Here is a 12,895-nt window from a genome sequence, read left to right as displayed (position 1 = left end):
TCCTTTTTTGAAACGGGACAGTTAAGCGTTTTGTTTGCTGATCAAATTCTTCTAATGCTGATGGCTGTTAACTCCTAACAAGAATCTTTTGTTGACCTACCACGCTGCAAGGTGCAAACACCACACCCAATGCTGCCAGACAGCTTTAACTGTTCCTCCCATGAGTCCTCCTTGTCCCTCTGAATGTTGAGCTGTGATGGGTTATTTCTGAGACACAGGCAGACAGACACACACAGACAGACGGACGTTGTATATCTCGGCAAGGAAAGGCAGAGGAGCTCAAAACAGGCAGAGGAGTCCATACCGCAGCGAATTCAAGACCCATCCTGGTAAGTGTTTCTTTAAATATAAGTATGTAGCACTGGCAGACCAAACAATAACAGATATTTGATATATATATATATACACTATATTGCCAAAAGTATTTGCTCACCTGCCTTGACTCACATATGAGCTTAAGTGACATCCCGTTCCTAATCCATAGGGTTCAATATGACGTCGGTCCACCCTTTGCAGCTAGAACAGCTTCAACTCTTCTGGGAAGGCTGTCCACAAGGTTTAGGAGTGTGTTGATGGGAATTTTTGACCATTCTTGCAAAAGCGCATTTGTGAGGTCGCACACTGATGTTGGACGAGAAGGCCTGGCTCTCAGTCTCCGCTCTAATTCATCCCAAAGGTGTTCTATCGGGTTGAGGTCAGGACTCTGTGCAGGCCAGTCAAGTTCATCCACACCAGACTCTGTCATCCATGTCTTTATGGACCTTGCTTTGTGCACTGGTGCACAGTCATGTTGGAAGAGGAAGGGGCCAGCTCCAAACTGTTCCCACAAAGTTGGGAGCATGGAATTGTCCAAAATGTCTTGGTATGCTGAAGCATTCAGAGTTCCTTTCACTGGAACTAAGGGGCCAAGCCCAGCTCCTGAAAAACAACCCCACACCATAATCCCCCCTCCACCAAACTTTACACTTGGCACAATGCAGTCAGACAAGTACCGTTCTCCTGGCAACCGCCAAACCCAGACCCGTCCATCAGATTGCCAGATGGAGAAGCGCGATTCGTCACTCCAGAGAACGCGTCTCCACTGCTCTAGAGTCCAGTGGCGGCGTGCTTTACACCACCGCATCCGACGCTTTGCATTGCACTTGGTGATGTATGGCTTGGATGCAGCTGCTCGACCATGGAAACCCATTCCATGAAGCTCTCTGCGCACTGTTCTTGAGCTAATCTGAAGGCCACATGAAGTTTGGAGGTCTGTAGTGATTGACTCTGCAGAAAGTTGGCGACCTCTTCGCACTATGCGCGTCAGCATCCGCTGACCCCGCTCCGTCAGTTTACGTGGCCTACCACTTCGTGGCTGAGTTGCTGTCGTTCCCAAACACTTCCATTTTCTTATAATACAGCTGACAGTTGACTGTGGAATATTTAGGAGCGAGGAAATTTCACGACTGGATTTGTTGCACAGGTGGCATCCTATCACAGTTCCACGCTGGAATTCACTGAGCTCCTGAGAGCGACCCATTCTTTCACAAATGTTTGTAAAAACAGTCTGCATGCCTAGGTGCTTGAATTTATACACCTGTGGCCATGGAAGTGATTGGAACACCTGATTCCAATAATTTGGATGGGTGAGCAAATACTTTTGGCAATATAGTGTATATATATATATATATATATATATATATATATATATATATATCTGTGTGTGTTTAAGACAGAAAATTACGCATTGCAATAAATGTAACTTTTAAAACTAAATATTTTGATTTCAGTGTCAAACAGAATTTAACATTGCTGCCATTACACATTTTTAGATGCCTCTGGAAAAGGGTCATTTATTTCGTTTATTTCTATCACAATCATTCCTTTCAATTATACTGGGCTGCTTTCTATGGGAACCACTCACCTACATTTTCTGCTTTCCTCCCTCCACGTTAAAAAAGAAAAATACTTATTAATAACTTTCAGTCTAAACTAATTCCTACTTTCAGTGCATCAGAGAGACCAGCCTTTGATCTTCTGCCCTCCTCCGACCTTCCACCATGGGCCAGAAGATCAGCAACACCACTTCTAAAAGGACGCAGAACTCCAGTTTCCTCAGCTTTCTAAAACGCTTCTCACCTCAGAAATCCTCCTTGGATAAGATCGTATTGCCGAGGAAGGGCGTCCTCGCCAAGCTGATCACACCACCTGCAAACAAGTCCAGCGATTTCACACGTGTCATTAGTGACTGCATTTCTTTTGCATCGACCAGAACCCAGGAGTATCTTGTGTTCAAAGATCCAGAGGGCAAGTTTCAGCCGAGTCCTCAGACACTGACTCAGGTAGCTGCACAAATCACCTAGAAACTTGGTCAAAATGCATGGAAATACCCTGTTAGTGTCTGTGCAGTAGATATTACACTTTCCTTTGTCCACCAGGTATTCCTGATGACTTACATGACTCAAAGCGTTAACCAAGACTTGACAGAGGCCTTCAACTGCACCGCCATGACGCCCGAGCAGCGGATCCTCCTGGGTGCTGACTGGGTTTGGGCCATCCTGGAAAAACCAACCAAGAACCCTAAAATACAGATCGCAGTGCAGGTCCTCCACCTGCCGGACACGGAGGAAGCTGAAGAAAGAGCAGCCGCCAGGAAACCCGTCAGCGAGTCCATCCAGATGGCCCAGATGGAGTCCAGGAACCAGAACGCGTACGAGCGGATGGTGGACTTCTGCACCTCTATTGGCAAGGACTGCTACGCCCTCTTTCTGTTCTTTGGAAAAAGGGACGACATGGAAAATATCTATGGTGTCCTGAGCAACAACTTTGAAGCAGCTGTTGGAAAATATGACAGAATAGACAGAGCTCTGATTGAAAACTTCCTGAAAGGTTTAAAGTACTTCCATACACCGTTAGGCATGATGCAGGCCATCTTCACAAAGAAAACAGAGGAGGCGCTCACACTAATGATTAAATTTAGCTGAGAATTGGAGGCAAGACTAACATATATTCTCAGAACGTTGGAAGTTACCTCTCAGATACATTATCCAAACAATAAATATATTTATGATGGATGCATGGGAGCCAGAGGATGCTAAAACATTCTGACATAAAAATTGGGTTTTAGCATTGATCAAGTGAGATTACAGGATTGTGCTTGATAATGAAGATATCAGTTTCAAATGATGAATAATTATAAATGGGAGCGGCCATTTTTACCCAAATATAGTAGCCCCTCCCTCCTGCCATCTTCCCGCAATAATGTCACAGTGCGGTTAGCATAGCGCCATTCTCCCCGCTTTACAAGCTAAATCAATGGCAACTACTAGACACATCTGCAATCTCCAACAATTCGAGAGGACTATAGTTAAGCTGACAATGCCCACGTGCATGGCAGTTGGATATTGGAATACATCGGGTAAAAGAGAAAAAAAATTAGTTATTTCACCTTTCTGATTCATGATGATCCAACACGGACGGGTTCATCGTTTGATCGCCAACTTGAAGAGGGAGGATTTGCCATTGAAATCCTGACCAGAGAAAAAACACGTGATATGTAGCCAACATTTGGAAGAAGAATGTTTCCAAGATGACTTGGATAATAGCGCGTTGTGACAAACACCAGATACAGCACTGGGACTTGATCAACAGCCGATACCGCACCGTGACGTCACAAACATAAGGGTGGCAGTAGTGTTCTTTGACAAACATGGATGCCTGCGGTAAGAGACATTCGAAGGAAAATTACTCTTAAAGCGCCCACCCAATTTGAAGTAATCCTCGCCTATTTTGCATACCCAAATGGAAAAGAAAATAACTTAGGAACTGTAAGCCCAATTACACGTGTGATACATCATTTTAAGGCTAACACCTTCTAGTTTCTGAAAATAGAAATGAAAATATGTGAGTAAAACACAGCCTAAGCTGCATCAGTTCAAACATGACTCAAAATAGTTATTTTTCATTCTCAAAAACAATAGGTCTTTTTTGAACAGAAGAAATAAAGACATCCTTGAGAACAGGCATGTCTCATTTTATTACATTTGTTCTACATCATGTCAACCACACATTTCAGACCTCTGGCTACAACAGTTCCAGAGCTGTGGGGCTTCAAACTTTTGGTGTCACTAGTGTCTCCAAATCTCTCCACATGTGCCAGATTGTGCCAAATCCTTTTTCTCAACCATTTCACCCATAGAATTGGAGCATGCTCTTGTTCTGATGCCAGTTTGTTTCAGCCTTTATCCAGTCTCAGGTAGAAGAGCTGGTCACATCACAGGTTATGTTCATTACAATAGGGACACTTAGCAAGGTAGAGTGAAAACACAAACTTGAAGAGGGGAGAGGGGCTTGCAGGAAAACTGAAATTCTCTGAGACATCATTTATTGGACAGCATATACAAAAATTTATATTTAAAGTAATTTTAGAAGTTTGATTTCTGAATATCTATATAGATATATATATTTGGTAACCTTTTTTTTAACCAGGAAAAAATCCCAATGAGATTTAACACCTCTTTTTAAAAGGAGTCCTGGCCAAGAGGCAGCAAAGTTACATAATAAACAAAGATACGTTAAATTAAATGACAGGTAGATTAAAAACAAAGTAAAACAATTACAGATAACTGAGGCTGCTTCAAATTCTTTCACTTTCACCTTAAAAGCATTTAAAGATAAAAACTCAGTCAACTTCTAGTTTCTTCTTCCCTGGCTCTTTGCAGCCAAAGGAACAGTGAGCAACAGCTGATCGTTGGATCTCAGAGCATAAGAAGCCATGTTTTTCTGTGTAACTAAGGTATGTTAATATGGAAGTTATGTCCCCTTGATAGCGGTTGCGCCTCAGAACTTCCCTACCGGTTCTTTTTCTGGGAGCAGGTTATTTACTACTCTTAACTCAAACTGGGTAAAACCATATAAAAAGGACTATAAAAACAGGAGTAAACAAGTAACAGAGTTTATTCCAGATCCGGTCGTTAAAGGACAGAGAAATTGCTTGGAGCTTGCACAGCTGTGGGCTCAAAAAACGTCAGCGAGCGTCCGGCAAAGATTGAGCCCAAGGTAATCTCCTGCTTCTTATACCTCATTAGTCTATGTGTCGCATCAGGTGGATGCTTAGCTGTCCGTATCAGAAACTGACACGCCATCCATGCCCTGACCTGTATGCATCTTGCCTCTATGCCAAAGAATTACAGATAGCTCCCCTTTATCAGACCGGCTCTAAGATGTGCCCATATCCTGTGTATTTCTAAAGAAACGAAGGCTGTCCTGATGAGATGACCTCCATACACACAGTGACATCCACCATGTGAAGGAAGGCCCTCTACTCTGTCTAATCTGGCTAACACAATAACAATGCCCATGATGTATAAAGAATAAACCTAACAGGTACAAATATAAGAGGGCAATAATCCAAGAAGGGCCTTGTAAATAAAAGTGTACCAATGACACTGCCTTCTAGTAGAGAGGGAAGGCCATCCCACCTGAGAGTACAGGTCACAGTGATGTCATGGCTCTACAGTTTGTAATGAGCCTTAATGAAGCATGGGAAACAGAGTCCAACATTTGAAGACATTAAGAAGTAGCATTCTTATAAAAAAGGTAATCATAATCTAAGACAGATAAAAATGTGGCAGAGACAAGGCATTTATTTAACACCTATAGTTTCCATAGTGAACATGGTTTCCTATTTTGTCAGAATTTGTATTATGGCATCTTTAATATGTATGTTACCATACTAAAAAAAATGCATAAAGTGTAATTCATTATTAGACCAATTGTCAGGCTGTGATAACAGCTGATTTACGTAGCTATTACAGAAGAGTTACAAATAGAATCCAACTGAAACATTTGGAAGGTCCTTCCCCAATCCCAAACAAAACATCCAACATGGCTGTTATGAACACATGAAGGAAGTAGCTGGAGTAATTATTTGTTCATTTGGTTTTCCGTTTACTTCTTTGCTATAATTAAGGTTGTATTGTATCAGACTGTAGTTGAACTGAAATGTGAGCATGACTGGATTGTACTAGAATACATCAAATGGATTCTTGCTGAATTTGAACATACCTGTATTTAAATTGGAACTGCTTGTCTTGTGATATTTCTTGGAAAGACATGTGTTGTAATTAAATGCTAAATAAAACTAAACCAAAAGATAAGTATCCCATATCTGACTTACAAACTGAAGGGAGCAGAGCAGAAACAAGATCCCTGGAATGTCATCTTGTTTTTTCTCCACAGAGAGCAGCGCAACTAGTTAGCTTCATATGCTAACCAGATTCCCAGCGATACACATTTTGTACATTTTAACATTTAATGATATTCAAATGTATTTAGGCAAAATGATACATAATTATATGCTTTAAATTAACATTTGTTAATAAGCCTAAAAGTGTGGCACCTTTTATGTTTGCTGTAGGGGTGCACCACAATCAATTGCATGTGGCGGGAAACCCCACATGATGACATCTGTGGACAATGCATAGGATTCCTCTACAGCGTTCTTGATGCGGCAATCTCCTTTTGAAGGCCCACAAAGTTCTTCCGATGGATTTGGTGTGATCATCCTCTTATGACTGCAGGCTGGTCAGTCGCACTTTTTTCCCTTCCACTCAACTCTTTCGTAGTATTTCAGAATCCAGCAGAATGGGAAAACCCTACTGCCCTCTATGGGTCAGTCAGTAGTCTTCCCCGACTTAAATATCATCTAATCTTTTTCATTTTCATTGTGTTTATGCTTTGTTTCCCCTCATGTACAGCACTTTGGATTGTCGTACGACTGAAATTGCTATTTATATAACATTTATATTAAAACCGTTATTGTTCTAATCTTCTGAAACAAAAATTGGGGTTTTCTTTCTCTGAAGGTCAAAATCATTGAATTTAAAAGACAAAAGATTTGAAATATTTGACTATCTTCAAAAAATAAGTTAAAAATATACTTTAACTTCTTATGATATTTGTATTTTTAGAGTTCTAACTGTATTTCCTGAAGCATTTATTGGGAGAGCAGAACTAAACAGACCCGTTCACTAGATTCAGATTTTTTTTTTTTTTTATCTCCTTTCCGTCACCCCATATATTTACACAGATTCTAGTCAGGACTCTGACTGTGCTGCTAAAAAAAAAACTATAATATTACTTTTATTAAGAAAAATTTGGCAGTAAAATGTAAAATTGTTAGAGGTATGAATCATTTCTTCTTAGCTTTATTTCAAGTAAATAAAAAAAGAAAATATTATATACATAAAAAGGCACACTTTAAAAAAGCTACATTTTCCCAATATTTATAAATACAACTTCCTGTGGTTACTAACAGTAAAAAAAAACAGACTTTGTTTAATAAAAGTATTAAAAATGGAATGAAAACATCAGAAACATTCATCAGGTTTGTTTTTTTTGTTTCAGGAATGTTTTTAACACCAAATACCCATCAAAGTAGAAACGACTAACTACAGCGGCGCGGTCATAATTCGTTCTTACTGGATTTCTGTTTGTGACTTTCGCGCCAACATGAACATGCGGCTGTATGATCGTCCGGCTGAGGCACCAGCTCCATGTCTGCCTGCAGCGTCGGCTTCCCTTTCTGCCGCTCGGCGTACGTCTGCAGCACCCTGTAGTAGTAACAGTAGAGCCGGCTGGGCTGCAGCAGTTCTCTGGCCGCCGCCTGTCCCGCCCGCGCCATCTCCGCCGCTTCAGCATCGTTCTCTTTGGCCCATTTGATTTTCTCTAAAAGGTCCGACAGGTTTCTCTTCACAGAAACGTAGTGAGTGCCTGCTCGGAGGTGTCTGTAGAAGTGTTCGTAGTACTGAGAGTCCTGTTTCAGAATCAGGCTGTTCCCCAGCATCAGGTAAGGAAACCGATACGCTGCGACCGTTCCATCCACGTTTACCTGGTATTTGTACTGGAAGAGGAGATACAAACTTTTACTCTATGCACATTTTTTCCCTTAAAAAACTAAAATTTTCATCTGGATCATTTGTAACGTTTGCATTGAAGCTTTTTCCCACCTTGAAGAAGTCAAAGAATCCCACAAGCGGCGCTTTGCCCACTTGTTTCTCTCGGTCTCTGAAGAAGAACCAGCCTGTGATGCCGGCGTCCAGCAGCTCCGGGGATTTCTTGGAAAGAGAGACGAGCTGGAGACGCTCTTCCCGACTGTCCCGACCACGGAAAAATGCCCGCTCCGTTTTATTAGCCCATGGGGGACCTGGCAGAAGGTCAACCAAACGTTAAACATACTAAATGCTCAAAAGGCTTTAAAAAAAAAAAAAAAAGATGAAGCTGAATAAAAAGTACGTCTAGCATTTCTCCTGCTTGTTCATTTGTAACGTTTTACATTCATTTTTGTGTGAACTTTAAAAAGGAAACACATTTTTGCACATTTTCATTTTCATCTAAAATACTTTAAATCAATTTAACTGTATGATCTGGTTGAAATTTCTGTAAAACGCCTTCAGATGTAATGTATTGTGAATTGGCGCTATATAAATAAACTGAATTAAAGTGCATTTTGTCGAAAAAAACAAACTATTTAACCAGGAAAAAATCCCAATGACATTTAAAACCTCTTTAAATGCCAAAAGGCAGTTGTTTTAACTGGCAGTTACATATACAGTGGCCCGACGGACAAAACAACGACAAATGTAAAAACGCCTGTGATGCAAACTTCAAAAAAATACTAAAAAATACATTCATAAAATATGTTTCAAACCTGAAATGAACAATGTATGAGTATTTTCTTTTTTACAATACGACTTTGAATTATGGGTAATCCAGAACATAGATTAAATTCATAACCGTTACGTACAATGTGTTAGCGATGATGGATACCAAAAAGAGGTACTGAAGCGAATTCCAGACAAGAAAAAGCAAAGAAGAGCTGATGGAAGAACTGAAAAAAACTTCCCAAAATAAACACGGCTCTCTCTAAGCACTGAGAGGAAGTTGTAGGTGCCACCAGAAGGTACTTAATTTTACTGAGACGTCGGTAATCTAGAGTGGGATTTCCCCCAGTTATCCAGGTCGAAACCAGAGGATTGGTGTGCATATCGGACTAAATTACCTGTAGATAATGGGAAAGGTTTGCAGTTCTAATGCACTAGAACAAAGGCAAGGTCCTAGGGAATTGCCAACTCCCCAAGGAGAAATTTTTTATTTTATGCTAAGAAAATCGAAGCATTTTCCTGAAATGAGTTTTTTGGACTTGGGATGTCTGCGTTAAATGAGAAAGTTATGTCCCCTTGAAAGCAGCTGCGCCTCGGGGCTTCCCCACCGGTTCTTTTCCTGGGAGCAAGTTATTTACTACTCTTAACTTAAACTGGGTAAAACCATGTAAAAAAGGACTATTAAAAAATGAGTAAAAAAGTAACAGAGTTTATTCCAGGTCAGGTCGTTACAGGACAGAGAAAATGTTTGGAGTTGGCACAGCTGTGGGCTCAAAAAACGTCAGCAAGCGTCCGGCAAAGATTGAGCCCCGAACAAGGTCATCTCCTGCTTCTTATAGCTCATGAGTCTATGTGTTGCACCAGGTGGATGCTTAGCTGTCCGTATCAGAAACTGACACGCCATCCATGCCCAAGGATTACAGATAGCTCTCTTCTATCAGTCCGGCTCCAAGATGCTCCCATATCCTGTGTATCTTTAAAAGACATGAAGGCTGTCCTATTTAGATGACCCACTTACACAAAGTGACACCAGATAAAGTTGCTTTCGGGCCTATAGTTGTGTCACCATTGCTCCATCCTAAACATATGCTTTGACAGTAATGCGTTCTAAGTGCCAAAAGACAAGTCATCACAGCAGACAGAGTTAATAGCTGGTGTGCCTATGAAACACACGTTGACAAGATTATTTTTGCCCTCTCGAGAAAAAAAAAATTTAATCCCCACATGGTGAGTGCGGTGCTGCCGCACGCCGGAAATCCCCCACCACACCAGAGAACTTTAAGCCCTGTATTTCCAAACAACCGGTCATTTAATTCCTTTATTTGAGAACAAATGTCCCACTCATCTGTAGTTATGTCCATTGCTGTTTCCTGTGACCCTGTTGCTAGCCAAACTGCAACCTGAGAGTAATACTGCAGCTACAGAAACTCCAGGGGCCAAAAATGCACCACTATATAAAACAAAAATTATGTAAAATAAATGCATTATTTATTTATTTATTTATTTATTTTTTTCGCCTGCGTCAAATTAATTCAATGAAGCAAATTCTTTTGCCCAGGCATACTTGAAATTCACATTTCCTTTGGATGGAAACATGTACCGGTATACTGAAAACATTTATAACAAATCAATGCTATAACACAGGAACCGTTCTTAGGTAAATTTAGGTTTTGAAAATGAATTTTTCATACTAGGTTATCAGAAATTGCCTTGTGCGTTCAAAGTGTTATTCAGTGCGAGTGTTTGGCCAAACAGACCAAAGAAATTAGGTCACATGCAGTTTATTCGCATCGTAATAAACTGCAGCCTTCACAGTTTGACTAACATGCAGCTGTTTTGCTTACCTGTGTTACCTTGAACAGAGAGGAGGTCGTTGGTGACGCCTCTCATGGTCTCCAGGGTGGAGTGCGTCACCTCGTAGGTCGGAAGGACGACGTCCCTCGTATCCGTAGAGCCACACCAGGAGAGGATCGGAAGAGCTCCTTCAATCCTCGTCTCCAAAGGCCAGTCGCCCACATTCAGGAAAAACTCCACATCAGGCACTCTCACCTTAACCACATAACAAGTAAACATCCTAATAGCCAAGCAGCAACTATTACATTCCAGAAAAAGTCTATGAATCCACACAATCTCACCTTTCTGGTCAGCGACAGCAGCATTTCATCAGAGAACATCTTGAAGTCGGTGTACTTCCCCAGGGTGCGGCGGTGCACCTTGTTGTCAATGATGGCGTAATGGATGAGGCCTCCTCTGTTGGAGAATCGGAGGGGCACTTCCTGTCGGAGACGCTGCAGGTCGATGGTGGGAAAGGATTGGAAGTCGGCCTGGATCTGAGGTTCGTTGGTGGGACACTGCAGGACGCTATGCCAAACGGAAGCGTCAGATTCAGGGCAGTCGCAGAATTCATGATAAACTGGGCCTGCAAGGAAATGAGAAGGTTTCAGTTAAGTTAATAAAAGCGGTCAAAATACACAAGTAGAGCAGATAACAAAACTGCCTGTACGGTCATTTATTAGTCGTCTCTGACTTCACACATTGATGCCGCTGTAAAATAGAAAACAACCTTCTCATTTAAACTAAACAAGACCAAATTGATAACCCAAGTTAAAAAAAAAAAGGCAACACACCTTGGATGATGTAGGGCGACTTGGCCACAGCGACGTCTTGGTTGAAGATCTCCACCTTCAGGCCTTTGAGTGCAGATCCATAAAGGCGGTACCTCATCAGAAAGGACCCGTCTCCTCTGTCCAGAGGTGGAGGAACATGAACACGGATGTACTCCTCCTCATTGAGGGGACTTATCTTCACTTTAAATGTCTCTTTACCTAAAAAAACAAACAATTATTGAACACGGAAACATCTTTCATGATAAACACATTTGTAAAAGTGCTACTGACATGTACTTTTCACCAGATGGTCAAAGCAATTTAATTAATCCACACAGAAAGAAAGCAAAACAAAATCTAAAATGACAGGAGAAATGTTAAAAAGGCTTACTGTTTATGGAAGAAATGTATTTAATAATCTTATCTTTAATAATCTTTATTGATTATTAATAATTGATCTTTTATAATCTAACCTTTAATAATATTCTTGAGTTGATTGAACTTATTAATTGACTAACGATCAATTGGTAAAGCAGCAATTTCCATTAAAGCTGGTTTTCTCTGCTTTCAAGGACATCTTTCTAAAATATTAAAAGGTTAAATCTTTTTGTAATTGATTGAATAAAAAATACACATATTTATTTTTAATGGCACCAGCTGCATTAAATGCTGACTAAATAAACAAAATTATATTTTCTTACTTATTATTAAAATAATTTATATGATTAGAAGAACATTAACCTATAATGGTACTGAATTAAAAAAGAAAAAGAACCAGGTGATAGACCCCACCACCCATCCAGGGACACAGACCGGGTGATAGACCCCACCACCCATCCAGGGACACAGACCGGGTGATAGACCCCACCACCCATCCAGGTGTCCCCTTCGATGTCCTGCTTGTAAAAATGGCCTTCATTCCCACTCCACCTTGTTGATTTTCATTACACAAACATTTAAAATACAATTAATCGTAATAAAATCTAAACTGTACCTAAACCATGGCAAATTAGGGAACTTTATAAAAAAAACTTTTTATTATTATTATTATTATTTAGATTCAGTTAAACTATTCACACTGCAAAACAGAGACTAACTTCAGTTCGGTGGGCTAGCCAGGCTTATGATCACAGGAAGGACATTAGGCTCCGTTATAAGGATGTTTTACCTGGAGACAGCGTGAGGTTTGTTCCTGCAGGGCTCACCGCCTGGATGAAGAAGTAACGGACTGGTAAAACTGCGGCGGGATCCAGACCTGGACCCCAAACGAGACATCTCTGAGGGCTGATACCTTCACCCTCAGAAACCGGTAAGTTTGGGCCAAATACCAGCGCTAAAATTACACACTTATTGGTTAAAATCCTCAACATAGATGCGATTAAGTCTGCGCCTGTCCTGCACGACATATCTCTTCAAATGTCATAAGCTAAAATACATAAAGTTGCTAAAGTTTGGACGTCAGGTTCCTACGGCGACATGTTGGTGGAGGGGCACGCGCATTACTCTGTGGTGCGTTTAAGGGCAGTCAGATATATCAGATGCAGACATTAACCCTTTCCTGCATAGACTATACCCTAAACCAGAACGTTTTATGAAACTATATATATATATATCAATATATATATATATATATATATATATATATAT

The 12,895-nt window shown here is 40.7% G+C and overlaps 2 protein-coding genes across 2 annotated transcripts; one reads left to right on the top strand and one right to left on the bottom strand.

Annotated features, from left to right (window-relative positions):
* Positions 1–3,046, top strand: rep15 (RAB15 effector protein). The gene is made up of 3 exons (XM_038268586.1): positions 1–329; positions 1,989–2,321; positions 2,418–3,046. Exons 2-3 carry the CDS (start codon positions 2,040–2,042, stop codon positions 2,961–2,963), a joined length of 828 nt encoding a protein of 275 aa, XP_038124514.1. The 5' UTR covers positions 1–329; positions 1,989–2,039; the 3' UTR covers positions 2,964–3,046.
* A 4,119-nt stretch (positions 3,047–7,165) lies between these two features.
* Positions 7,166–12,746, bottom strand: poglut3 (protein O-glucosyltransferase 3). The gene is made up of 6 exons (XM_038268592.1): positions 12,417–12,746; positions 11,270–11,467; positions 10,778–11,061; positions 10,487–10,691; positions 7,989–8,185; positions 7,166–7,882 (listed from the first exon to the last, which is right to left on the bottom strand). The coding sequence occupies exons 1-6, from the start codon at positions 12,652–12,654 to the stop codon at positions 7,445–7,447; spliced, it is 1,560 nt and encodes a 519-aa protein (XP_038124520.1). The 5' UTR covers positions 12,655–12,746; the 3' UTR covers positions 7,166–7,444.
* Between the last annotated feature and the right edge of the window lie 149 nt (positions 12,747–12,895).

This window comes from Cyprinodon tularosa, unplaced genomic scaffold, assembly GCF_016077235.1.
Source record: "Cyprinodon tularosa strain WSP-4 unplaced genomic scaffold, ASM1607723v1 ctg703, whole genome shotgun sequence".
Lineage (NCBI taxonomy): Eukaryota > Metazoa > Chordata > Actinopteri > Cyprinodontiformes > Cyprinodontidae > Cyprinodon > Cyprinodon tularosa.
This window is presented reverse-complemented; position numbering and strand designations above follow the sequence as displayed.

Bases quoted from the DNA above. Each gene is read 5' to 3' on its own strand.
- rep15 (XM_038268586.1), top strand. From the start codon at position 2,040: ATGGGCCAGAAGATCAGCAACACCACTTCTAAAAGGACGCAGAACTCC. The intron at 2,322-2,417 runs GTAGCTGCACAA...TTTGTCCACCAG, and splicing joins GTCCTCAGACACTGACTCAG to GTATTCCTGATGACTTACAT.
- poglut3 (XM_038268592.1), bottom strand. From the start codon at position 12,654: ATGTCGTGCAGGACAGGCGCAGACTTAATCGCATCTATGTTGAGGATT. The intron at 8,186-10,486 runs GTAAGCAAAACA...ACCTTCTGCCAG, and splicing joins CTCTGTTCAAGGTAACACAG to GTCCCCCATGGGCTAATAAA. The intron at 7,883-7,988 runs GTGGGAAAAAGC...CTCCTCTTCCAG, and splicing joins GATTCTTTGACTTCTTCAAG to TACAAATACCAGGTAAACGT.